Here is a 27,147-nt window from a genome sequence, read left to right as displayed (position 1 = left end):
TTTATCCATCCACCTAGAGAAATTGGAGTAAATATTTTTCTGTGTATCATTTAATTTTTATTCCTCTGAATGAAGTCTTATATAACGTTTAGTCACCACCAGAGCGCATACCTCTGGCAAGGCTGAAAGAAGAGGGCCTGGATCCAGATTAAAAGTTATTTTTAATTTGGCTCGAGTCCAGTCTCTGGTATTTGTTTCCTTTTTTTCAGTTTTGAGTTGTTGAGTAATACAGAGACAAAACAGAAGAACTGAAACAAAATCATATCCTCATATCCAAAGCCAGAAGTAAGGTGACTTCCCACTGCCCATCAACCATGATCAATTTTCAAAATGGCTGCAGAACTGAAGGCTGTGCCCCTGTCCCCTCACATCCCAGCAAACCATACACATGACATTTTAAGCACCTGGAAGACCAGCTCACAGTAAAACTGAAAAATACTTGTTTTTCTTTACAAATGTACAAGGATACAGACTGTTCATTATGTTTGCTTCCTGGAATCCTACCCATGAAGTTAGCAATTGCTGTTCTGCTAGTGGCGGAACACAGGATGAAATGGAAAAACTGAGTGTTTGCATGGATGGAGAGCAGACCATTGGCAGGAAATAAGATGGACCTGCAGGCATTAATCAAGACGGTCTTGCTAAATGCTCTGTGGACACACTGCGTCATGCACAGAGAAGTCTTAGCAGCAAGACAAATGAACTCTAAACGTTAAAACTGACGCTATGACTAGTTGTATTTACATGGAGAACTTTTAATCCGATCGAACATCCAGTCAGAACAAAAATGTTTAACGTCAACGCCTCAATTTATCCATATGTGTGAGGGATGTCATACATACTCGGCAGACGTCAGGAGGAAACTCCTGAACTGCTAGAGAGCCAACAGTTTATCACATTCACTTTGCAGCACCACACTTGGACTGAATCATATCCTTTTGTCTGATAATGTACAAACTTCATCACATTCATTTCGTCACAGAAGTTGTCGCACCCAGTATCATTTAATAAACCACTCTGGTCTCATCATCACCCGTCTTTAAAATTGATCTACTCTCCTTTAAGAGCCTGCAGTAGTGCGAAAGGACAGGAAGCTGTCTGCTCTCTGATTGGACCATTTGATTAGTCACCATCCAATCAGACAAAAGACAGGGACAAAATAGCTCTGCAACTTCTGGCACACAGTTTTGTGCTTTGCATCTGTGGACAGGATGTTTGCCAAAGAACTTCAGTTATTTTCCACCAATACAAATCTTTTTTTACAACCATGCAAATCCTTTTCTGCACATTTGCAAACTTGAATTGTTCAAGCAAATTTTTTTTTGCAGGATAACAAACTTGATTTACATATATAAACTCTGAAATTATTAACAAACATTCATTTACAGCTGCAAAATCTTTATGACTTTATATTTAGCCCATATTATTGGGGCACAAGGACTTTTTTCCTGCAAAGGGGGACATGACAGAAAAGGTTTAAGAATGACAGGTTTAAATTATGTTTTAGATGTTGCTCACTTCTCCCAGCTGAACAATACCAGTTGAGCGTCTTTCCCTCCTCCCTCTTCTCCGGTCCTTTGCTCCGAGACGTTTATCTCCCTCCGACTCCACCTGCTTCACAGATTCAGTGTCTGAAATGCATAAAGATTGATGGAAAAACACTCTTGAGTAATGGGAGTCTTTTCTTAGAATCAAAAAGTAAATGATGAGACATGGCTGATTTGGAGACAGATAAAAAATGACTCAATTAGAAGACATTAGGTGTGACTGAAACTTTCCAGCTGTTCAGAGATAAAAATGTATGAAGAAGGATGTAGCTTTAAAAGATATGTTCGACCTCTACTCCAGATCACACAAGCTCAAGCTTAATTTAATGTTAAGAACATGTTGATTTTGGCTCCAAGTTCAATGTTTCAGTAGCTCAGCTCCAAAAATACCTCATTACTGAGGCTGCAGGCTGATTTACTTCAAAATGTAAATAAAATCACAAAAGTTTATTTTACACACAAACACCAGAGAATGTTTTAAACAATTTGGTCCTGTACAGTTGTTGTTAACACAAGCAGACCATAATGGGACGCTTTCTGCTGGAGATGTGCTTTCTGGACGGAACATAAAGGAGGAGGTGATATTTGGAGCAAGAAGGAAGCAACACGCAATATCATAATCAAACTGTAGAAAGTTTTCTTTACATGTTTGTTCATATGAGCACTGCATGTACTTAAACTAGGGCTGATTACAATTTTTAATCAAATTAATCAGTTTCAATTTATTTAATCATGATTAATCACCATTTTAATCAACAGAAGGCGCTAAGGCTACACATATTTAGTATTAACTGACCATCCCTTGGGTAAACGTCAGATGTCCAATGGTCAGTAAATGCAGCATGTAAAGTACGTAATGTACCTAAAAACACGTTTTTCCTTTTATCATTGAAGTGTGAGTGTTTGTGCAGCAGTGACAAACGTCCTACAGCAGCATCACCCAAAATAAACACCTAAAAATAGATAATAGGCTGTTTGTTTTTTCTTCTTTTTTTTTTTACATCAAATGATCACTTTAGTTATAAGAATCAGTTCAATATTTCATATAATCTAGACCTAAAAAAAAGGTTGCATTTGTGCCCCCCTTTTCCTGGTCAGTGCACCTATCTGGTCACCCATCAGAACTTTTCTAGACTCGCCCCTGCATATTTGAAGCAGAAACCCTGTCTACCACCAGCCAGCCACTGTGTTAGAGAAGGTCCTGCCAAAAACAATATTTTTGGGTAAATATGTGATGGTGTAAATCATGAACCGCTAGTTTCCTCCTTCCCACCTCAACCATAAACAAAGCAAGAAACAAGAAAGAAAAAGCCGATCAGCTGACCACCATCAGCCGTCGTGATTCACTAAACAACACGAAGCGAGGGAGGAAGGAGCTGCTGCACAAACAGAGTCGACCAAAGATCCACTAGAGCAGATATGTTGGTGCAGACAACAGGATATGTTTAAAACAAAAAAATGTGGGAAAAGTGTCTCGTCTCTTCAGGTTCCGCCGTCATAACAGAGAAATGACAGATGTATGGGGCTGTAACTGTGTTAAAAAATATTAACACAACTAATCATAGCTGTTAATGCGTTATTTTTGACAGCCCTAATTTAACATATCCATAATAGCAGAGTGAGCAGAAAGAATAGGAATTAAGTATGTACATGGCAGCCAGTTGCTGCACATCAAATGAACCTGACTAACTGGTCATCAAATACTCCAGTGCATGTGGGAAAGCAGCTATGTTGAATGCTTCAGTTGTTCATTTAAAAACACACCAACCCACACAAAAAGGTGGAGGTCTTGAAAGGGTGTCAAAAATCTAATAATCTACAAAACCCACCAAAATTTTCAGGCCTAGAAGGGGAAGTCTCCACCCTGAAACATCTCTATATCATTTCCAGAATGCATGTGTTATTTCTTTTAATATAGGCGTAAACAAAAAAAACAAGACCACAAACTAGGGTGGAGGTCTTGGAGAGGAAATATATAAAAGCAGATAACCTGCGATAAAGTGCCAGCGCCCTGACACACCACTGTGTGAGAAACCCTAATTTTAAAGCTAGAATGAAACTCAAATTGTGCTTCACACTTCTTGTTTTTACTTAGCCGTCTTGTTCTCACTGTGAACAGAAGGTCCACTTCTAGGAAAGTCAGCTGAGAGAACATTTTCATAAAATGTCAGAAGAAATGTGGTGTTTAATTTCAGCTATTAAATTGTTAGTGGGTGGATTACCCGTAAGAGCCTGACGTGACATATTTGTCACATACAATTTGAGATATTTTGCTTGTAATTTATGGTACAAACTTTGCTCAAAATCCTGTTGAACACAATGCGATACTTGTCTTCTGTCCCCTAATAGATACCCAGAAGCAGAAAACCATATTATAATATTTTTAAACTATCACATGGTAATAAATGGTAGATATCTTTGGTTACATTTTGTTGAAGGGCCAAATAAAGACCTCATATTTAAAAAAATAGACTTTTCTTACCATTTCTTGATAGGTCGGGCCTTAACAGGTTAAATGTACATTATGCCTTTATGTGCTTTAATTTTGTATTTTTATCATTTTTTAATTTAATTTTTGTCTATTTATATGGATAGCTACTATAAAATGTGATCAACCTGACACTTTTCTCATCCACTTGTTCAGTTTCCTCGAATGTTTTAAGAACACACACACCGCATATCATGAACAACTGTTGTGTTTGGGTTTCTTCTTTATAGATAATGGCCTGTAAATGGTAAATGGCCTGTACTTATTTATACAAAGTGCTTTACATGTACGTCACATTCACACACACATTCACACACTGATGGTGAAAGCTACCATTCAAGGTGCTCAACCAATTAAAGAACTGGGAACAAAAGTGTCTTTGTGAAAAGCTGCTGGTAAAGAGCCTGATGAAGCAAGTTAAACTGGTTCTTTATGTGGAAACAAAAACTAGTTCATCCCTTGAGTTATGAGCCTTTTTTTTTAATGCTTCAAAAAATCATACATTAAGGGGATTGGCTACACAAATGGTCGGGTACAAGGACTGAACTGAAAAGAAAGTAAAAATATATAAACTAGAAGCACTCAGAGATCGAAGACCTCTTCCAAGCCATTGGTTTCTTTTTTTTTTGGTCAGTGATTTTGTGAATTATTTTTAGTTAGAAGCTCTAATTGCAAGTCTTCCTATAGTAAATAATCCTTTAAATAATTCCTGGTGGTGATCTGAATCTTGATCTTTATTACATTTTAAAATTTCATGAAAATGTCATCAAAATCTGTCCATAGCCTTTCAGTTATGTTGCTAACACAGACATGATCTCAGGCCGCAGGTAATAAATGAGGGGCGGTTTATCACTTTTGCACAATGCATAGTATAAAATTAAGGGTAAAAATAGTCAAGGAAATTGTTCACACACTTTACAAGAATTAAGACGTTAATAAAACAACACAGGAAGTTCACATATTTTACCCATTTCAGCAGGTGTGACAGTGACAATGGGGCTCACAGGCTGGATGTTTCTAGGTGGAGGATCAGCAGCTTTACTGACAGTCTTCTCTGCTTCTTTCAGGTCTGTCAGAGTCACACCCTACCATTACAGAGCAGATACAAAACCACTTAGAACACAGTGAAAACACAACCTCATCTGTACTGCAGCAGGTTTAAAGTTTTGTGTTGCACAGCAACACTGGTTAACCACATCGCTGCCCAGTCATTTTTTCCCCTCCATATTCACACAGGCTCCCTGACAAAGCAATCTGTTTGTTCATCTCTCTCCTACCCGCCTTCTTTTTAAGTGCTAACTACTTGACTGATGATCAGCTTATCCACACCAGACTTGCAGCTGATTGGATGCCCTGGATACAAACGGGCCTATCACATTTCAGAACCTTTAACAGGAGAAGCACACCTCAGCATGCTGGCTCTTGTTTTCTGTGCTCCGGGGTTTATTATGCACTCTTATTAAAAACTGATGGAGAGATGTGGTGAGAGGGAGTGGAGCAGGTAAGTTAAGGGTGCCTGATAGATTTCAAAGTTTCTTTAGTTTAACTACACCAAGATTATTGGTTGGCTCCACCCATGGCAGAGTTGAGCTGTAGGCAAATGAACAGCGATTTTCATTTTGACTCATTTCACAACTGTCGTGTTTGCTCCTTTTACTAGAAGAGATGTAAATGCCACCATGAAAAAATGTGAGCTTACACATACAGCTTCCTGATGCTGAAAGAAATTAAATTAAATATGTGAAGGTAAACTGGATTAATTTAGGTTAGTAACTCTTATTTATAGCAACAGGAAAAAAAAGATGAGTCAGAATAACACGGTTTTGGTTAAATGTTAGTGGTATATCTCTCTAGACATTTACAAACAGATGATTACAGAAGAAGTTCAGTTAAATGTATGGACTATTAAGATGTTCTGTGGTTTTTTTTTGTGGTGGGAGGGGTTGATATAGAAGAGGTGCGGGGGACTATATGGCATTATGCAACAAGTAATAATTGATTCTTCTCCACTCTTTACTTTTTAAATGTCACCTCTCAGTTCGACACCCACATCCTAAAAATTAAAAGATGCATTCAAATTATGCAACAATTGCTCTTGCTCGACTCTTTTTGCTGTACAAGATCGACATTAAATACTTTTTGTTTTTAAAGGTAATTCAGCATATTCTTGACTGGACCTGCTTGGACAGTATTTCTGAACCCTGGGCTTAGTGCTGACCAAAAGTTCGGTTTAAAGAGTAGAAATTAACCAGAGACCGTTTTCCCTTTGTTGTGGGTAAGAGTAGGAGGAGCACTGCTGTGGAGGTACATTAATCATCTACCAATGACACACTAGTGCAATCTTAACAACTTCCATCTCTTAAACTTTACCTGTGTGGACCGGCGAGACTGACGCATCAGCCGAGAGCGAGCTTTCCTTTGAGACTCAGACTCTTCATCTCTAACTGGAGCCTGGAATCTAAATACAGAAAACAAATGTTTATTGGTAAATGGTCCATATTTATATAGCGCTTTTCTGTTCCTGGAATGATACCCAAAGCGTTTTACATTATACATCACATTCACACACTGATGGTGGAAGCTGCCATGCAAGGAGCTAACCACGACCCATCAGGAGCAATTTTGGGGTTCGGTGTCTTGCTCATGGACACCTCGACATGAGCTCGACAGGCTGAGGATCGAACCGGCAACCCTCAGGCTACAAGATGACCACTCTACCCACTGAGCCACACTGCCCCAAATAAATATATTTAAATGATTTAATTTATACTACTTATAAAATGACAACAGCAACATTAATCTTCATTAAAACATTCTAATTCATCTGCAGACCACAGGGCTGTTGGGTAACATGAACTGGATGCGAGTACTGTTTGTGCTGCTGTTGTTTCTTGTCAGCGTTGGGGCTCTCAGCTGCAGCATCCTTCATCTGCGGAGTAGGTTGGACTCTGGCAGTGCGGCTTGCCTTGTCTTTCTCCCCCTCCTCCTCCTCCTCATCTTTCTCCTCTGATGTCTGGATCACGTGACAGAGGAGAGAGGTTAACACTCAAAATGCAACCAGCCGCTGCCACTTAAAATTTCCATTTATCACCCAGATTTGAAAACGAAATGCTATGCTGTTGAAACGAGTCTACTGAGAAATGCTGTACTCTTGTGTTGTAATTTAGGGTGTGTGGACAGTCATGTGTACTGTAATTCACAGACTAAGACTATTCCTCATTAGAAATACACCCCCTTCCCCCTTTTTTTCTTCTTTATTTAGACATTAAAGTCCCATTGAGACAAACTCTCCAGGGAGTCCTGCAAGTGCCCCTAATGATTCTGAATTTACACTAGATACAGCACATTAAGTGCTTTTTCTCCCTATTCACCTAATAAAGTAAAGGTATCAATGTGTTAGTATTCAATAGCACTTCCTTGGTTTCTTTTTTTTTTCCTTCTTGCGATATATTATTATTTATAATTATTTTATTCAACATGTTCTTCTGTTTCTACCCATTGTTTTGTAGAAACAGATTTAGTCTAAAACACAAGCAAACAATACTCATAACATTTGACTTTATCTGATGCTGTTTACAAAAATTCTAAATATATGCAGAAAAAAGTAAAAGAATAAAAAGAAATTTGGAACTTTCTCAGGAAAAAGGTAAGAAAATTCAGCTGATGTTGGGGATATCTTACAGCAGAAATACCATTCAGAGTTTAAATGGACCAAAGGAAGCTGAACGTTTGCAGACAGACTCAGTATTTTTATATTTTTAGTTGGTTGATGTGAACACTCAGTGTTCACGTACACATTTTGAGATGAATCACCATAGGAAGGATGTTAAACTTTAATACTGTAACCATTTCTTCACTACAGTGTTTCCCATACCCCGAGCTCTAACACTTAAAAGCAAGAGGCCTTTAAATATGTACAAAGATTAATAAAAATAATTATACCTGTCTACGCAGCACAAGATTCACTCACTCATGGTTCGAGGCTTTTTCAAAAATACGACTTTTTTTTCCACTACTCTTTGCTCTAGACTCTAGTTTTACTCTAAATGTGTAGCAAACAGATAAAGCTGCTTATGATTATTTTGTTTTTTCATCTTTACCTTGTCAGCAGGGCTGACTGCAGATGTGGTCACACTCTCCGAATCTGGACTGGAAACTGTGGAGCTTTCTGGGATCGAGAGAAAAAACATTTTTTGTCATCAGTGTGTTGACTCCTATCTCTAGTGGGTGAATGTGGCACTCCAGGTCAAACTGATTTACCGGGGCTGCTCTCCTTATCCTCACTCAGTTCCAGGTCTCCTGAAACACCCCTCTCTTTCGACTGATCCTGAACGTTCATCTTGTCCTTGCTGCTCATCCTGCATACTGAACTCCTGCATGAAGGAAATGAATATAGAAAACAACAGTGAGGAAACTCAGAGTGGTGTTATCTGAGGAGATCTCTCAGGTGTCATTACTCAATTTCTGATCACCTTATGTCTTCTATATTTACTGTCACTGCAACATTCAAAAACAATAATATCTGAAATTCAGGATAAGACAAAGGTGGATATTAACCTCCGACGCTTATTTTGTGCATTTGTAGCATTGGAGCCTGGCTGGTTCTGTCTGTCTGAAATAGACTGTTCATTGCGCCACTGAAATAAGAGGAAGACATTATGTAAATTTTCATAAAGTACATGTATAGCTCAACATACACACAAATGCTCACTTACATTGGCTTGTTTCTGTGATAACTCTTCCAGGAGCTGCGAAACACTTTCATCGGCTACTTCAAAGGGTGTCTGACCCTGCAAATTGGATGTTAATAGTGAAAAATAAGAAAAATATGACCAATCGCATTACAAGAAAGCCTAAAATAAAGTATGCTGGTTAACAAGCTGAACACAGCAGAGTGACGTTACATGACCAGTAATCTCTGGGCCTCACCCCATTGCTGCGAGCCTCCATATTGCACAGTTGCTCAGCCAGAATGCAGCATGCGTCCCCCTGACCCCAGTGGGCGGCTGCATGGAGAGGAGTCCAGCCATCAAAGTCTGTGGCGGATACATCCAGCCCACACTGACACAGTATCCTGGAAGAACGACGGAACAGCAACAAAGCAGGAGGAAAATATATCACTGTACTGAAACAACAGAATAATTCATATTATCTGGAAATTCAGTTATTAATTTTAATATTTTATTAGATTTTTTTACTTCAGGGCCTCTGTGTAGCCTTTGGCAGCGGCCACATGCAACGGGGTGGCTCCAGTCTTTGGGTGTCGAATGTTGTCAGGTGGGCCCTCAGTCAGCCAGATCCGGGCATCTGTCGTGATCTGCTCCTCCTCCAGCCGTTTGACTGCCTCCAAGTCCACACCTGGAGAGAATAAATCAATATGAAAACATACACCAAATATAGAAATGCCTAGTGAATGCTGCAACTACTCCTAAGATGTAAATCTGGAGGGAAATTAAATATTCAGAGACACCAGTTGACTCAGAATGACAAAACTGTTTCAATGCAATAAATAAAGAGGTACCACATTTGTAAGGAAAATGAGTACGAGCTGAGTATGTGGGTTGCACTCTTGAAAAACTTGTTTTGAGCTTCTAATACCCCAGGTGCTGACAATCAGCTGCTCCACTAATGCCATGATTTAGCAGCACTTGTGATTTTGGACCCCAGAGATATGGAGATGAGATTCTGCAGCCAGTAAAAATCCCATATCTCTGCAATTTGGGACTGAACTCTAACCTCCAAGATGACAACACTCAGCCCCACAGAGCAAGGTTTTTATCAGAAACTACCTTAAAAATGTGAGATTGGACAAGATGAAATAGCCTGCCTGCAGTCCTGACCTCAATTCCACTGAACACTAGTGGGATCAGCTTGAGTGTGCTGTTGATGCCAGGGTGACACACACAACCACACTGGCTGAAGAATTGAATGCCATCCCAAACGGTGTGTGACCAGCATGGGGAGGAGGTACCAGGCTGTTGTTGCTGTATATGGGTCTTCCACATGTTACTAGGGCTCCTGTTTGGTTGGTTAACTGCACCATGGCCCACTCCAGGGTGGGGACCCTGAATCTGAAAAGTTTATTGTGTTGCATTTTAAAAATTCTAATTAATTAATGTGAGATTCAAAGTCAGTTTGCCTGAATGAAGGTGCAGAGAAAATACATCTTGCATTACAATAATTATGGATGCTGAGGGCCCTATCACCCCTTTAAAATTGTGCTAAATAGTTTAGTCCACACCTGCACTGGTCTGTTCAACCGAGTTACACACAGAGCACAGGCAAACAGCCAGAGGAAAAGTCATATACTTCCCAAATAAAGTGAAGTCTGGATACCAGGAAAGAGAGAGAAAAACACAGGGTAAGGAAATGAAGTGAGGGGCAGCAGCTTCTTAGAGGAGACAAGTCAAAGTTATTTATAAAGCACATTTAAAAATCTCAGTTGACCAAAGTGTTGTACAAAGCAAAGCAGATAAAATGCCTAAAATGAATAAAATAACATTAAAATTAAAATAAAATAAGCCAATATATCTCATAAAGCAAAACACAAGAATAAAATATAAAATTATGTTAAAATAACATGAAACACATAAATACAATAAAACTATTAAAATGCTCAAGCTGGAGGAAAAGCCTGTGAGAAAAGGTGTGTTTTTAATGATTTAAAATTCTCAATGCTCTGTAGTGATCTGATATTAAAAAGCAGAATGTTCTGGAGTTCGGGAGCAGCGACAGAAAAAGCTCCGTCACCTCTGCCTCTTAGCCTGGATCTAGGAACTGTGAAGAGCAGCTGGTTTGTTGATCTCAGTGCTCTGAAAGGACTGTGAATGATTAAAGGCTCTGATAAATAAGGTGGTGCTGTGCTATTAAGACTTTTAAAAACAAGTAAAATCTTAAACTGGATCCTGTACTGTACAGGAAGCCAGTGAAGTGAAGCCACAACCGGAGTGAAGCCAGCACCGGAGTGATTCCGGCGGTTTCTCCCTGTCAAAAGACGAGCGGCCAAGTTTTGAACAATTTGGAGCTGCGAGTGATCAATCCTAAAACAGAGAGAGTTACAATAATCCAAACAGTTGGTGATAAAAGCATGAATAACTCTCTCTAGATCTTTAAAAAGGACATATAATTTCACCCTGCTCAAGAGCCATAGACGAAAAAACTAGATTTGACCACAGAGCTAATTTGTTTATCAAATTTAAAATCAGAATCAAAAATCACACCAAGGTTTCTCACAAAGTGGTAACAGTGCTGAGATCACAGGACACCTACACTGACATGACCATCCAATAAGTGAGACTGACCAAAAACAATTATTTGTGTCTTCTCCTTATTTAAAGAAAGTGTTTCCCAAACCATGAATGAACTTCCACAAAACACCTCAACAGGGTGTCTATGGATACACCAGACCTCGTCTGTATTGGCAGATAGATTTGTAGGTCATCGGCAAAACAATGGAAGGCAATGCCATGCTTCCTAAAAATAGAACCCAATAGAAACATATATAAAGAAAAACGAATTGGACCCAGAATGAAGCCCTGTGGGACACCACAACTAGGTGGTGATGCTGCCGAGGAAAACTGGTCCAGACAGACAGAAAACTCCTGTCTGCCAGATACGACTGGAACCACTTCAGAGCTACACCTCTAATGCCAACACGTGTCAACACCAGATAACAGGATTTGGTGATCAACCTTAACGAAGGCTGATGTAAGATCTAGAACGGAGGTCTCCAACTCTGGTCCTCATGAGATACTGTCCTGCAGGTTTTAGATGTCTCCTTACTACAACACACCTCTGCACAAGCCTGTTAATGACCCAGTGATTTGAGTCAGGTGTGTTGCATCAGGGTAGAGTCCAAAACCTGCAGGACAGTAGCTCACGAGGACCGGAGTTGGAGATCCCTGATCTATAAGAACCAGAGCAGCGGAGCTACTAGAGTCAGCAGACATGAGCAGGTCATTAAAAACCTTCAGCAGCGCTGTTTCCGTGCTATGAAACCGTTTAAAACCAGACTGAAATTTTTCAAAAATATAATCAAGATTAGGGTATGACTACAGCTGGTTATAAACTGACTTCTCTGAGCCAGTAGGGCGTTTAATTTTTATGATCGTTGAAAACCCAGATCGTAATTGAGATTAAAATTCGATTAATCACCCAGCCCTGCTCGAAGACAAGATGTTAAAAGTCTGAGGCCCACAATGCTCCATTAAATGTTAAAAAAAAAACATTCTACTCAAATAAGAAGAGCGATTAGAGCTGCATGTCTACCAATTAAAAGTTCATAAGAAGGAAAGAAATGTTGCCAATGTTGCATGTTATGCTGCTGAGCCACATTGAAATTTCCTTGCATCAACGGCCCTTCTACACACAATCAAATCAAGTGACATCCTATAGTTAAAGAACAGCACTCACCCTGCCTCACAGTGTAATCCTGAAGAAGGGATTCAGTGGTTTCATCCAGAGCAATGTCCAGAGGAACGTCACCATCACAGTTCACAGCAGAAAGAGATGCACCTTGCTTCAAAAGGAATCTGACAAAGCAAACATGAAATCAGCTAACTAAATAAACACTTTTTATTCCATCACATTATCTGTGTTTTGAGAGGCAGATACATTCAACCTCAAAGATGACGCCAAAAGGCATTAAGAGCAAGACACTGCAGAAAAAAAGCACATCAATTTTTAATCTTTTGAGCTGCATGCAATTGTAAGACAGGCCAGCCCACTCAAGCTTCAGCTGACGTCTTGTCTTGCCAAACACAACAATGTTAGTATTGTTGAGTGCAGAAATGCTCTGGCACCCACACACTGCTCTGACGTCCCTCCAGTGTTAAAGAGCACTGTGGTGCTTAGCTGTTACATGGCTGTATTCAGCTAACTGCTGAGGTTTATACTACACACTCTGCAATGTCAGCGTAGCCGCAGGAGGAAGCAACATGCAGCGGTGTCCATCCCTCACTGTCAACCTGGTTCACGGTAGCACCATGCTCCAGAAGAAATGTCACCATTTCTATGCTGCCATCTATGCAGGCCTGTGCAATGAAACAAAAAAAACATATCACAACCTTAAATCATTCTCATAAATAATCACAGAAACCTCAGTAAGGAGAAAGTGCCTTGCCTGGTGCAAAGCCGTGATGCCATCAGCATTGCAGCAGTTGACAGTGTCTGCCACATCGTCCCCGTTCCTCCTTTTGGCTTCATCCAGCATCACCTTGGCCTCCTCTGTGTCACCACTGGCACAGGTTGCCAGGAACTCAGCAGCTCTGTCAAACCTCACACTCTTCCTAAAGGCAGAGGATACAGGCAATTTAACTTCCCGGGTCAGTATATTTCCTCAAGTTTTATGCTTTTAAATGTTTTTCATGTCATGTTCTTAGATTCTTAGCAGACTAAGAAAAAATAATATTTTCTAACAAATTTTTCAAGAAACTAAGATTTTAGAGCGGTTTCCCAGCAATGCTCAGATTTTAGGACCAGCACACACTGAGGCACTAGTCTGTTACATAAAGAGGAAAAATCAAAACAAAGACATTTTAAAACATTTGCAGTTTCACTGCTGGAAAAAAACAGCATGATTCAAGATAAGAGCAAGTTCATTTACAAGAGACAAAAACCCACAGAACATAAAAAGGAATGCTTTTAATCTGTCTGTCTCTGCCCTGTCAACATGCAAACATTCAAACATTATTTCAGGGCTGTTGAGAAATGTTGCTTTGTTAGCCGCTGAGCATTCCTTGCAACAAGATATAAGGTATAAGTGGGACAAATGCTGCATACAATGCACCTGGAAGTTGGAAATCAGAACTTGAAAGAAGTTATTTTCAACCTCGACGTGGACAATGTCGTAACATACCTTGACTAATACACCTAGACAATATGGTTTCATACACACAACTAGGCTCAAATGAGCCAAGGTATTTTGCACCTGCTCAAAAAGTCTGTTTCTCTAGACAAAAAAACTGTATAAATGTATACAACCAACTTTCTTATAAAATGCTCTCATTCATGCATAATGCATGGATCAGAGACTGGTCCATGCTTTTATCACATGCAGAATTGACTGTTGTAACACTCTTCTTTCTGGTCTCCCAATGAAAACTTTAGCACCACTGCAGATGCTGCAGAACTCTGCAGCTCATCTGTTGACTGGGACCAGAAAGAGAGCCCACACTCCGATCCTAGAGTCTCTGCATTGACTACCAGTCCAATCAGGGTCAATTTTAAGGTTCTTTTACTGGTTTATAAAACTCTCAACGGTCATGGGCCCACATTCTTAATGACTACGAGCCCTCAGTACTTCTTAATAGGTCCTCTTTTAGTTTTTATGCTCCACATTTGTGCAAGAGTCTGCCAGATGACCCGAGTCTGCCAGAGGGCCCAAGGATGGCTGAAACTGTTGAAGTTTTTACAGCCAGGCTCCAGACCTATCTTTTTACCCTTGGTTTTAATTTAATGTGTTTCTTAATTAAATTCATTTAATGAAAGTCATTTACTCTTTTTGTTTTATTTGATTTGTGTGGTTTTTTTTATAGGGGGCTTTATGTAGGTTATCTGTATGAGTGCATGTGTGTTCTTAAATTCGGTTAGGTTATATACTTGGGCACGTGAAGGCCATTTTTTGTTTTTTGTAATTTGACATTTAACTTTTGCTGTTATTATGCAAAACACATTGTGCAGCTCTTTGGTATGAAAATTGTTATATGATTTTATTTTATTTAGAAATTGTGACTATAACGCAGGTGATTGAGGCTGAGTTACAACTCATGGCCAATTAAGGTGTTTCCAGACTGTTTTTTTTTATTCATCTAACAACATTCTAATTACATAAACATAATCATCTGACAAATTCACCATTCAACTAACTAAATGTTTCTGTGGAGTGAATCTGGCTATAAATGCCATCTCACAGAGAAAGCTGGAAGTGGCACAACGGTCACTCTGAGACCTCAGATGAGTGGCAACTCTAAATGACAGTCTCTAAAACATCGGTGGGTTCACAATCTCCCACTCCTTCAGAACTGAAAAACCTACATTGAACAATTTTAACATTTTCTCACACGCATTTCTTACGTGCCAACTGACAAAGAAATGCTAATACTTACATTACAGCTAGAATTTCACCACAACACAGCTGGTACTGATTCCTCTTTTAGGATGCATTCACACCGAACAGTGTAATAGACTCCGTGCAACTGGGGACTCAGTTACACTGGTGGTTGCAACATTCTTCTGATCCAAGTTTGCTTTAACACTGCACTTAGGGGGCATTCGCACTGGCACTGTTTGGTCTGCTTTAATGGATAGTACGGTTCTTTGTAGTAGTGTGAATGCTCATTTGCATACTGGTGTGGGCCAAAGAAGCAAACTCTTCTCTGCTTGAAAACCAGAGGTCTCAGTTCACTTGCAAGCGAAACCCAGTGCAGTTTGCTTGCAGCGTGAAATTGAACGGACTAGTCAGCGAACCAGGAGGAACCAGAGGAAGTGACGTAGGATGTGTCGTGGAGCAACATGCCGGATAACTTGTTGCCTCCTCTGCTGCTCATACTGAACAGATTCTGGTGAAAACCATATTAGGTTTGAACAGCAAAGTAAAAGCAGAAACCCCAAGACTGCATAAATTACACTACAATTGCTACATAAATAAAACTCCATCGTTTACTTAAGGGGAATGCGTCATTTTTTGGGTCCTGGCCAATAAATGAGCCCGGTTTTCTTCTACCTGCTGCCTTTTTCCTTGTTTTGGTTGTTTCAGACAATAACGACTCTAGTGAGCTGCTGTTTCAACTGTGCGACGTTCTCCAGGTGGTTTGGTCCATGTGCGCAAAGTGCAATGTGAAAGCAAAGCAAATCAAATGAAGGTGCAACATTTATTGGCATTAACTGTGTGATCAAACAGTCCCCCAGACTATCCTGGTGTGAATGTGCCTTAAGTCAAAAGAACCAGACCTTCTGAACAACATTCCCTTCTTCACCAGAGGTGTTGCTGGATCAAGAATTACTAAGGGACACGACAAGACAAACAATGATTGTAGCTCAGTTGGAAGGGCAGTTGTTTACCAATCAGGAAGTCAGTGGATCTTCCCCAGCCTGTAAGCCGAAGTGTCCTTGGGCAAGACAATGAACCCAATGTTCCCTGACGATGTGTCTATCAGGGCTTGAACGTGTGTGATAGATGAGCACTTTGTATAAAACACTAGAAGTGCTGGATGCGTGTGTGTGTCATTGGGTGAATGTGACATGTAATGTAAAAGCACTTTGAGTTGTCAACATATGACTAGAAAAGCGCTACATTAATCCATTTAATTTAAAAGAACTCTTCATTTATTGCAATAAAACTTCTGTTTCTACCACATAATAGCAAATAGCTTCATCAAATCCTAGCATCCTGGGTTCATCACATTATCTCCTCCTCACTACATCTGACCATGAGCCATTTCTCCTGGCCATCGCTCTACTCACACATATATTTTGTTTGTATTTACCCACAAAGTCCTGCTTTGTACCCACAATGCCATGCACTGTTGGCCACATCCTGTATTTGGTTCACGCAAAGCAGCAAATTGAGAGTAAAGTTTTGGGAAGACCAGAGCTCGCTTCTTTGATCCACATCAGAGTTGGGTTGCACATTCACACCTCCCCAAATGAACTACACATTTTCTAAGTAAACAAACTGGGAGTCGAATCAGAACAGCTGGTACCAAAAGTTACTGCCAACTGGTAGGTAAATAATCTTGTACTTGTGTACAATGACAATAAACCTTGATTCTGATTCAAATACAGCAGTAAAAACTCAATTAATTTTTCAGTACAGCTCCATAAACGTTGGACTTCAATGTTGCTCCATTACTATTTAAGTTTTTAGAGACTAATGTTAAGAACTATTGCTTATATATGGCCCAGTTTTCAAATTTAACTAGATTGTTTAGGAAATGGCAGCAATTCAGTGTGTTCTTTGATCATTGGAAAACAGGGAATTCTTGTTCTGGGGTTACAAAATGAGAACATAATACAAATTAAAGCATTATTACCTCATTTCTTTTGTATAGCACAACAAATTCGTTGATACTTTGCATATAGTAAAACAAGACAAGAATGGAAGAGTTGCATTTTCCTTTGTCTCAGGTGCAGTAAATGCAAAACAACTTGCAGTTACTGTGTTGTGTGCAGAGAAAGATAAGAATGCTGGATATTTCTACTATAAGCTGGAAGTGTGATGTAGAAATCCACTGCAGAGCTGATGGGAGGGCATAGCTTTAGACCTAGGAAGGTCCAAAGATACAGGGTTGGGGTTTTTTCATATGTTCCTTTAGAAAAACTGTGATGGTGCCTGCCAGCGTTATTGGCAAAATGATTGAAAAACAAAAATATCTGTAATAAACATGTAAAGTACAGAAAGAGATTTGACTCGGCACAGACAATGAACAAAATGTTGAACATTAAGCCTTAGCTATCCAGCTATTCACTGAGCAAACTCCTACATCATAAATGAACACTGATAATAAACAAGAGCTCATCAAACGAGTATGGTTATTAAACAGCTGGCCTTTACTATGCTGCGAGGTATTTCCATTATTTCGTCCCCCACTGTACAAGCCCACGCACAGCAGCATTCCTTCCTGTACATACCTTAGGATGTTTAAGCTAAGCTAGCAGGGGGTTAGCTGACCGTTAGCATCAAGGCGTTCATCAGACATGTTTCCTTACCGTCGTCTGGGGAGGCTGCTTCCATCTCTTTCCGCAGATTCTATCTGCTCCTTCTGCGGGTCGTTAAGCTCGGCATCGGGCTCCCTTGCTCCGTCCCCGGCATCGCCCCGCCACCTCCGTCGGGGCACGTCCGACGCTTTGTCGGTGCAGGAGCCGGCCCAGCGCTTCAGCTGCTCCCGCCGCTTGGTCCTCGCCGAGTCTCCCATTTATTTAACCGCGGAGGACGGTTTTTTTAAAAATAAAACATACGGTAGCGGGCACAGACACACCCTCCATGTGTATACTTTCACTTCCTGGTTCTTGCTCTGGCTCCTGCACTGAATGTGAAGGGAGCCTCGGCTCGTGCTCGTATCGGGAGCGCGCGACACGGTGTGGAGCAGCCTGCGTTACGTCACCACCACTGTTTGGTAGTAGAGTCTTGGAGGGGGCAAAAATAGCCCCGTGCATGTGCGCTTTCTGCATACTGTACTTCCTGCCATTGTGCTTTCTGAGATCAGTAAATTATACATCCTCCAAAACCATTTGGTATTTAAAGAGCAGGAGCCAGAACTGTCAGTAAAAATTAGAGATAAAGCACGTTGTAAAGAGGATTTTTAGAGATGTCCTGACTTTTTTTTTTGGTGTGTGCAGTTATTTTAGGAGCATCCGCAGATGATATAACAAACATGAGTTCGCAAATTATGATTCCTGATTTTTAGGAAATCCTGACTCCTCATTTTAGGAAGTCAAACCATTAGTGAAGAACAGACTTCTTAATTGGGTTATATGGTTCTTGATAATCAGCTAAACCTGGGTTTTTGACAGGAAGCATTACTCCCAAGAGAGAGCTAAAAAGTGTAACAAAAGATGATGCTTGTTTAAGTTTCTCTGAAATTGCAGCAAGTAAAATGAAAAGGTTTAAGCTCAGTGTAGATAGATCCCTTAAGATACACAATGAGAGGAAGACATGAAGATTTAAAATCATCCTGACCACCAATATAAAGCTTGTTTAAAAGGCAGACAGCTTGTATGCACAGTTTAACACATAAATATTTACAGAAACTGTAGCTTTAAAATAAAACAGATTGCAGTTTAAGGTTTAAGACGGGTTATATCATTTTGACAGAACAGAGCATTTAGAAAAAAAACAAAAATCTGTAATAAGTACTGAGCACAAAGACCTCCAGGCTGAGTAACATTGATTTAAAATTAATGTTCTAAATATGAACACTGGACTCAGTGGCCCACATATATCAGCCATGATCAAAGCAATCAATGTTAAGCCAGAGTGTGACCGCTTAGTGAGCTTGTAAACATTCCAACATGGACACAGGGTCAAATTCCATGCCACATTTTTTCTGTGGCTGTGTGTCAACCACTCTGTAGCCTGAAACCTACAGAAAAAGACAGCTGCTGACAGATGTAAGTATGAATATAATTTCCATTTATTTGTGCATTTGCAGTCATTTGTACTAGTCTTGAGCTTTATGATACAGTACAACAGAAACATCTACTTCAGTGGTCTTGCAAATGTTTTTTTTTTTTCTTTTTTTTTTTTTTTCTCCTGCACCCCCTACTTGTCTTTTTTCCTCTGGATACCAAATGCTAAATGACAAGCAAATATTATTTTCTAAATCACACTCATTTTTGAGACAGGACAGTTGCGTCAAAACTATTTGTTAGGCATGATGTCTTTCAGTTCCCACTTTCATGTCAATAAAAAAGTTTACAATTTCCCTTAGTATACAGGGAAGTTTCCAGTATGTCTGCATCAAAACACCCGGTGGCACATTCAATCCCACCCCACACCCTGACCCGACTGGCACGAGAGTGGCTGGCAGAGGACACACCCAACTTTGACCCGGCAGGAGTGTGTGTTGGATCAGAAGAAGTCGAGGCATGGTTGCTGTGTAAAACTCCACACACCATCCTAGCAGGAAGTCCTTTCTTCACAGCAGTGTTCACTGAGGTCGGCTGCACTGTGGAGTGGATTTACCAGGAAGGAGCTGAGATCGGTAGGCATCAAATACAAGCTTCCACAGATTCAGTTATTAAATAGGTTTGTAAAACATAGCTGGTCATTGATTCAGTTCAATTCAGCTTTACATAGCACAAATTCACAACAAAGTTATTCCAGGGCACTTAACAGACAAATCAATTCAAGCCAATCTATTGCCAATCCATACAATCCAATTCACAACAGATAATAGCCTAGCTAAGGAAAACCAACAGATTGCATTGCATTGTTCATTGAACAATACACAATGATAAAATATGCACCAGACAAACAACCAAATACAACATAAATGCAAGTATTACTCAATCATTAAGTATTTCAAAGTCCTTTATTCAAGCATTTTGGTATGCAGCTCACCATTAAAATATCTCTATAAGAAAGCCTCACAGAACACTCTAATTTTCCCTCCAGAACCTAATGAACATGAAGGTTAAATGACATAAAATTTGATAAACAAGCCCCTGCATTGTTCCATCTTATTGGAGTGATTTAAGGTCTGCTAAAAATAAAAAAGAATTCTGATTAAGTCAAGAGTAGGCGTCTTTTATCTATTTTTTAGATAAGATCTGTGTTGATTTCCTGACCAATAGTAAAAAGGGCACTCACTGTCAGCTGTTAAGCTTATCAGTTAACATGTTATATTATCTTTGTTTAGTTCATATAAGGACTAGACGTGACTGCCACCTGTGAAAATGTACATCGCAGCATGTTTTAATCCTGTCTTGACTTTTGTGTTAGCATTAAAGGTATAGTACTAAAATCAGGTCCATATTCTTCTGCTGTGTTACCACTTAGTTGTGGGGGACCTCAAGGGTCTATTCTAGGCACTGTTTTTTTTCATCATATATGCTTCTTTTGGTATCTGTTTTTAAAGAGCACATATTTTATTGTTTTGCAGATGATTTAAAGATCAATATTCTGACTAAAACCAGCCATTTTTTCCATTCAGGCTCTGCTGAACTGTTTAGAAGCTGTACGGCTCTGGATGGAGTAAATTTAGTTTATTTTGAAAAAAGAACATCTTCAGGCAATTCCCCAGCCAGCATGTCTGTTTGGGGCCCATAAGGTTTACATTTGGGCTGCATATAAGCTTCTGTTTGTCTGCAGTTTCCAAGGTTACCTCACCTGTGTTTGCCCCATACAGTATGAGTTTCAAGTTGGTTCTGACTGAGTTTCAGCTGGGGCCCACTTTGCTATGCCCATGCCCAAGTTGTTGGAAGAGTTGATCCAATTTGGCTGGGTCAACTCTTTAGTATGGTTATGATACCATTGGCCTGCTACATACTGTCACCCAGCTGAGAAGAACCTTGGAGTAATCTTGACTCTTGGGTCAGTGGTTATATGTTTATGAAAAACACTGTTCCCTTACCCAACCTCCCATCTCTCCTGGGTAAGCTGGCTGGCTGTTTATCTCAAGCTCGGTTCCTCTTCCAGAGTCCTGGGAGCTTGAGGGTCCTATTCAGTATGTTAGGTGTTCCTAGGGCTTCGCTCTTCTGGATGGAGATGTCTGATGTTTGTCCAGGTATCTGTTGGAGCCACTTCTCCAGTGTGGGGGACACGGCTCCCGGTGCTCCGATGACCACTGGTGCTACTGTTGCCTTCACCTTCCAGGCTTTCTCCAGCTCTTCCTTGAGTCCACCATGAGCATCAATTATTTTGTCAGTCTGTATCTTGAAGGCCCACATGATCTTAGCCCTCTCATTCTCCACCACCTTGAGAGGTGTTGCCCATTGTGACTTCGGGGCCTCCAGTCCACAGATGTTTCTGTACACTATGCTGGCTACTTGGTTATGGCGTTCCATGTATTGTTTGCCTGCCAGTATCTTGAAGCCTGTTGTGAGGTGCTGGATTGTTTCAGGGGCCTCTTTGCACAGCCTGTACCTGGAGTCCTGCCTGGTTTGGTAGATCTGGGCCTCGATTACCAGAGCAAACGTACTCAAGGCTTGCTCCTGTGCTGTCAAGATCAGTGTTTCTGTAGTGCAGAAGCTGTAATGGCAAAATTATCCCCCATAAAAAGAATCCTTAAAATATTTCTGGGTCCAGACGGTGATTCAGATCATTCCCAAAATGTAATCACATGTTCCTTTATTCCATTTCTGACAAATTCGGAAAATTTTATTAAAATCTGTCCATAACTTTTTGAGTTACATTGCTAAAAACCAGAAGTCATCCCAGAAGGCTCAGATGGGGGAGAAATGATAGTTAGGAGTTAGTCTACTAAGTTAGGAGTAGATATCCTTGACTAGATGCGGAGGCAGTATTCATCTTGAGCTTCAACTAGAAGATGGCTTGTAGTGGTGTTTTAAAATGTTTTGGACATGGCTGCACTGAATGCAGGGTCCTCTACTGGAGCTACATCAATGCCAGAATGACCCGGTGTGCGTTCATTATTGAGCTGTCAACGTATGATGCAACAAATGAATATAAGCTGACATCCAGCGCACTGTTTTGTCAGTTTATGATGCTTTTTTTTTTTTTTAAATTGTTCCCCCTGAAACAGTTAATAAAATTAGAAATACATTTAAAAAAGTATTTAATTTTTCATCTGAAAAGTGAATGTTGTAAGCCAGTAAGTACAATATTTCACATTTTCTGTTTGAAATATAAACCCATAGTAATCCCACGTGCTAATCAATTAATTATTTGTTGAAGCTTTATCTGTTTCTGAATGATGAAAACGATTCAAAGGGGAAAAAAACTGGCCTCTATAAACGGCGCCTTATTTTTATCCTGCTTCGGCAGGACGTCAAAATGGCCCCCCTCTGGAGGTTCTAGCTGCTATTGGAATGTTGGCTTTTCTAGTGTTAAAAAAAGTCCTGGATCCAGGCAGCGATCCGGCCAACCCCAAAATCTAATCAGTTATTTCTTATTCCATTTTTGGAGATTTCCTGAAAATTTAATAAAAAACCGTCTATTACTGTTTGAGTTACGTTGTTAACAGACAGACAGACATACGTCACCAACAAGATAACCTCCACCTTTGTGGACGACGTCATAAACAACATGTATCATAATGTATTAATGTATTACATTTGTGTAACCATGGCATTAGTTCATAGAGTTTTGTGGATGTGTTTCAGCACAACTCTGACGTTTCCACTGCATTTCAGTCAGGTTGATGTCTGGACCTTGTGTAATATATAATTTGCTTGCGTTCATCTAAAGTTATATTTAGATTTTTTTAGGATCTTGTGGATCACAGAAAAAGTGAAAAATGGGCCGATTTTACCTCCCATTCTTATGAACAAACTTGTCCTTCAGTCCTACTTATGTACTTAAAAAAAAAAAAAAAAAGATTATGATATTCATGAAAATCTTGAAGACTCAGGAATACACTTACAGACGTTTGAGTGCTGACATGTTTGAACAAAGTCAGTATTTGTGTAATCTTCTACTCTTCAGTTCATTAAAATACAGTAATAAAATTACAGGAATGCTTTTTGTAAGATTTTTCAATAACTTTTTGTACTTTACAAAGCATTTTCTTATCGTAAAATAAATAGCTAAATACTGCAGATCATGTCCTAACATTATATTTTCCCTCAGGGGAAATTCCATTAATTCAAAATAGAATTGAACGAAAATGGAATTTGCATCATATCCTCCTTGCCAGATCTGATTCCTCAACTGCAAGAAGATGGTGCTCCATAAATGTCCAATTCCCAGATCCACCTGCTGAATGTAGCCTTTATCATAATGATTAGGTACATTTTTGGTATACTTTTTAAATAATTCATTAAAGAATGAAAAAGTCTCTTTTATGTATTTAGTTCAAAAGATGGATGCCTGCTGGTTGGTGTTGTTGTCCTGATTTTTTTTTTTTTTTTCACATTAAAAGAAAAACTATTAAATGAATTATAAAAGCACAATATTCAGCATAAACACCTACATATTATTTGCACACTGGGAGAAATAACTCAATTGAGCTTCACCTGTGCTTTCTCTTGATTAAACATCCACAGGTCCAGATGCTGTCACCCTGACTGCTGTGGTGAGAGGCCCAGCGAGGTGCCTCCTCCTTGGGGAAAGACTGGCTCTGAACTGCTTGGCCCGTGCCTCTGGGATTGCCAGCCGTTGTTCTAAACTCAAGGAAATTGCAAAGGGTGACGGCTGGCACGGAGAAGTGGCTGGCACACGCAAGACCACACCTGGTTTTCGGCTGGTAGAGAAGTATGCCATGTTGGTGGGCGGTGTGTCCATGCACAGACAGGACTTGAGTGCAATGGTAATGCTGAAGGACAACCATGTTTGGGCATCAGGAAGCATCACGGAGGTAGGAAGCTGCACCTAAGAATCAGTTAGTGTTTAACAAAAACAACAAATAGATTACATATTACACTATAATTTGTGTCAGCTGACATAAAGCGAAGAAGTAAAGCTGTAGCTACTTATTATTTCTCAAGGATCAGCGCACGGCAATTATAGTCAACTTTTGGGATTAATCAAAACCAAACTTGGCGGGAGAATGTCCCGTCCTCCACAGCAACTCTGACCCTCCTGTACACACAAAATCTGGAAAAACGGGAAACTGCGACACCAACAGTACAGAATAAAATCAAGGAAATTATGTGAAATGTGAGACATTTGTGCACAATTAAATATTGGCTTTCACATTACATATTATATATTAAAGCTATTTGCAAAAATGAATGACGAGGCACATTTGATATTAATACTTCTAGAAGTGCACGCTCAGAAAAACAAGAAAGAAAGAAAAAAACATGGATTTACAAGAGAAAGATAGATGATACTAATAAGAACCACTAAAATATGTTCTGTCATTGTAAAACAAAACATGTTATAAAATACATTCTGCTGCCAACGTGTAGCAGTCAGTAAAATAAAATGCAAAAAGTAGCTTCAGTCAGTCATTCTAAGACCCAGCAGAGCAGGATGCAGACTGGAAGCTGGAGATCTAGAACTGATGCCATGCTTATCAAACACACAAGAGGTGGATTTCCTTATATTTATTTATTCTTACACAATGCTTAATTTATTGTTGTCCTAATTTCTGTCCAGATGGTCTTTATTTCCCGCAACTCCTTGGTCACCTCGTTAATAGCAATGATTGTGTCCTTCTGCCCTTGCAGGATTTCCTGAGTATATATATTATTTAATACTAAAAAAACTGATATCAATCTCAGATGTAGCTGTACATATTCATTCTATAAATTAAAACAAATGACATAATTACCAGCACCAGTTCTGTCATTTAGCTTTTCTCTGAAGCTATTCAGCACTGTGGGATTCAAACTTTGGTTTCCCGCATGGGAGATGGATGCACAGCCAACTGAGATAGCTATCCGCAATATCTGATACCTCTGGCGTGTCTTTTGTCATGGTTAACAGTATCTGCCACCTGAAGCCCTCCTCTGCCTCTCTGACCCTGCAATGACCACGCCGTGCCCACCAAATAATACTTTTTTACATTTTTCAACATGGTCCATCAAGATCTCAGTCTCACATCCACTTCTTCCCTCTTTTCCCCTCCACAGCCATTGTGGAAATTGTATGATGAATATTTATTATAGGTGTTCACCTGACCACTTATAGCCACCATATGGGTGTGGCAAGGCACTCCATCATGTACGGTGCACCAACTTTAGAAATGATTCTGATTTATAAACGGAAACAGGTTTGGGACATACGTGCGCTCTCTCTTATAAATCTAAAAGTTTTTGTGTGCCGCATTTCCTTTTTTCCCTATGTACGCCACCTGTGGTCTGCTTTGCTATGCACATTTTTTATAAATGAGGCCCCAGGACACCTTGCAGTCATTAAGTAGACCATGAACTCCTTTGTATACCAAAATATTCTAGAGTCAAATATAAATCCATCTGTCTGACAGCAATTGGCTGAAACTGGCTCATACAACAGGATAAAGATCCTAAACACAGCAGCAAAGGACAGAATGACTGAAGAAGAAAGAATCAAGATGTTGAAATGGTCCAGTCAAAGTCCAGCCCTCAACCCTCAAATATTGTGGTGGAACCTGAAGAAACCTTTGCAGAAACCACTGCTGCAAATTTCAATGAACTGAAGTAACGCTGAAAAGAATATTGGGCCAAAATTCTTCTACATCCATATGAGGGATTGATAATATAATGTCATACAGAAAAGAATTTCCCAATTGCTATCAGCCGAGAATCAGAGTGTACCCTGGACAGGTTGTCAGTCCAGGGTAGAGCCACTTTGGGAGTAGTCTAGAGAGGATCCACATATTTGTGGGTTAAAATGCAAATATCCCAGAAAAAGGCCCCAGCCCAACCCCTTATCTGAGTTTGCTCAGGAACTGAGAAGTGACAGCGTTAACCACCACACCACTATGCAGCCTGCTGAACAACATGAAAACTGAAAAAGGGAGACCAAAGAAGCAATATGTACATAAAGGACTCACACACACACTAGCCTTCAATTTACTTTCCAAAACATGCATTGGTGACACAGTTTCTGTGGTCTTATATTATGCTGCTTTCGGACCTTAGTGGACATAGATGGATGATAAAATTTATACCACACAAACCTTCACAGAAACATGTCTGCATGAAATGCCATGATCCACATGTGTCATGATCCACATGATCCACATCCACATTTGTCTCTGTTTTTATTTTTGTTTTGTATAAAATTGTTTAATTTGTTATTCTTCCATCTGTTCATACTTTTTTAGGCAAATGATTAAATGTTAATTTATAGGATTAAACTTTGTCCTTCCTTCCCTACGTTACAGTAAGATGTGAAACTTCAGAAATTCTGCTTCTTCTTTTTATCTGGTTGGTTTCTGTAAATGTTTGTCAAGTTTGATAGCTTTGATAAGTTTAGATGTGTCTACAGTATTACAGTAGTTGACCACACACATGAAACCAAACAAATAAAAAAGAACTCTATTTGTTCCTCAGGCTGTAAAAGCAGCCCGGTCGGTGTGCGGCTTCAGCAGTAAAATCGAGGTTGAGTGCCGCTCTGTAGAAGAGGGAAAAGAAGCAGCTGCAGCTGGAGCTGACATTGTTATGCTGGACAACTTTCAACCACAGGTAGAAACTTCTAAAAACACAAAATTTATTTATTGTTGTCCCTCTTTTCTTAAAAAAATAAGCACAACTCCAAATCTTTCATCTGTAGGAGCTCCACAGTGCAGCCTGTGCACTGAAGAATGAGTTCCCAAACCTTCTGATAGAAGCCAGTGGAGGAGTTTCACCAGAGAACATAGTCTTGTATTTCTCCTCACATGTGGACATAATTTCTCTGGGATGTATAACACAGGGATGTCCAGTTGCAGACTTCTCTCTCAAGGTTCAAAACCCTTCGGCAAACAGCATGTACAAACAACTAGTTGGATAAACAGAACAAATGTGTGTTCACATTTATGAGTTTTGCTGGTTCATTCTAGATAAATAAACAATTCACATCCT

General features: G+C 39.8%; 2 protein-coding genes across 4 annotated transcripts in view; one reads left to right on the top strand and one right to left on the bottom strand.

Moving 5' to 3' along the window:
- ppp1r12c (protein phosphatase 1, regulatory subunit 12C) overlaps positions 1-19,528 on the bottom strand; it is a 25,493-nt gene extending 5,965 nt beyond the window's left edge. Inside the window, exons 1-14 of one of the 3 annotated variants that reach the window (XM_041981952.1) lie at positions 19,459-19,528; positions 13,157-13,322; positions 12,937-13,067; positions 12,448-12,566; positions 9,234-9,393; positions 8,965-9,109; positions 8,751-8,825; positions 8,593-8,672; positions 8,296-8,408; positions 8,136-8,203; positions 6,906-7,048; positions 6,406-6,493; positions 5,003-5,120; positions 1,519-1,631 (exon numbers count right to left, since the gene is read on the bottom strand). In XM_041981952.1, coding sequence (XP_041837886.1) covers positions 1,519-1,631; positions 5,003-5,120; positions 6,406-6,493; positions 6,906-7,048; positions 8,136-8,203; positions 8,296-8,408; positions 8,593-8,672; positions 8,751-8,825; positions 8,965-9,109; positions 9,234-9,393; positions 12,448-12,566; positions 12,937-13,067; positions 13,157-13,322; positions 19,459-19,493 — 1,554 coding nt within the window. In that variant the 5' untranslated portion in view covers positions 19,494-19,528. Of the gene's footprint in view, positions 1-1,518; positions 1,632-5,002; positions 5,121-6,405; positions 6,494-6,905; positions 7,049-8,135; positions 8,204-8,295; positions 8,409-8,592; positions 8,673-8,750; positions 8,826-8,964; positions 9,110-9,233; positions 9,394-12,447; positions 12,567-12,936; positions 13,068-13,156; positions 13,323-17,742; positions 18,113-19,458 lie in introns of those variants that run through there. The other 2 variants (XM_041981949.1, XM_041981950.1) reach the window with 2 other exon arrangements.
- Positions 19,484-27,147, top strand: LOC121637721 (nicotinate-nucleotide pyrophosphorylase [carboxylating]-like). Its single transcript, XM_041981953.1, has 4 exons — positions 19,484-19,736; positions 23,701-24,011; positions 26,638-26,769; positions 26,858-27,147. Exons 1-4 carry the CDS (start codon positions 19,484-19,486, stop codon positions 27,074-27,076), a joined length of 915 nt encoding a protein of 304 aa, XP_041837887.1. The 3' UTR covers positions 27,077-27,147.

This window comes from Melanotaenia boesemani, chromosome 4 (genome assembly GCF_017639745.1).
Source record: "Melanotaenia boesemani isolate fMelBoe1 chromosome 4, fMelBoe1.pri, whole genome shotgun sequence".
In the NCBI taxonomy this organism is placed as follows: Eukaryota; Metazoa; Chordata; class Actinopteri; order Atheriniformes; family Melanotaeniidae; genus Melanotaenia; species Melanotaenia boesemani.
Note: the sequence above shows the minus strand (reverse complement) of the source record. Positions and strands in the feature narration are given on the sequence as shown.

Coding starts and splice junctions, on each gene's coding strand:
- LOC121637721 (XM_041981953.1), top strand. CDS start 19,484: ATGTCTGCATCAAAACACCCGGTGGCACATTCAATCCCACCCCACACC. Junction 19,737..23,700: donor CCAGGAAGGAGCTGAGATCG/GTAGGCATCAAA, acceptor AAACATCCACAG/GTCCAGATGCTGTCACCCTG. Junction 26,770..26,857: donor TGGACAACTTTCAACCACAG/GTAGAAACTTCT, acceptor TTTCATCTGTAG/GAGCTCCACAGTGCAGCCTG.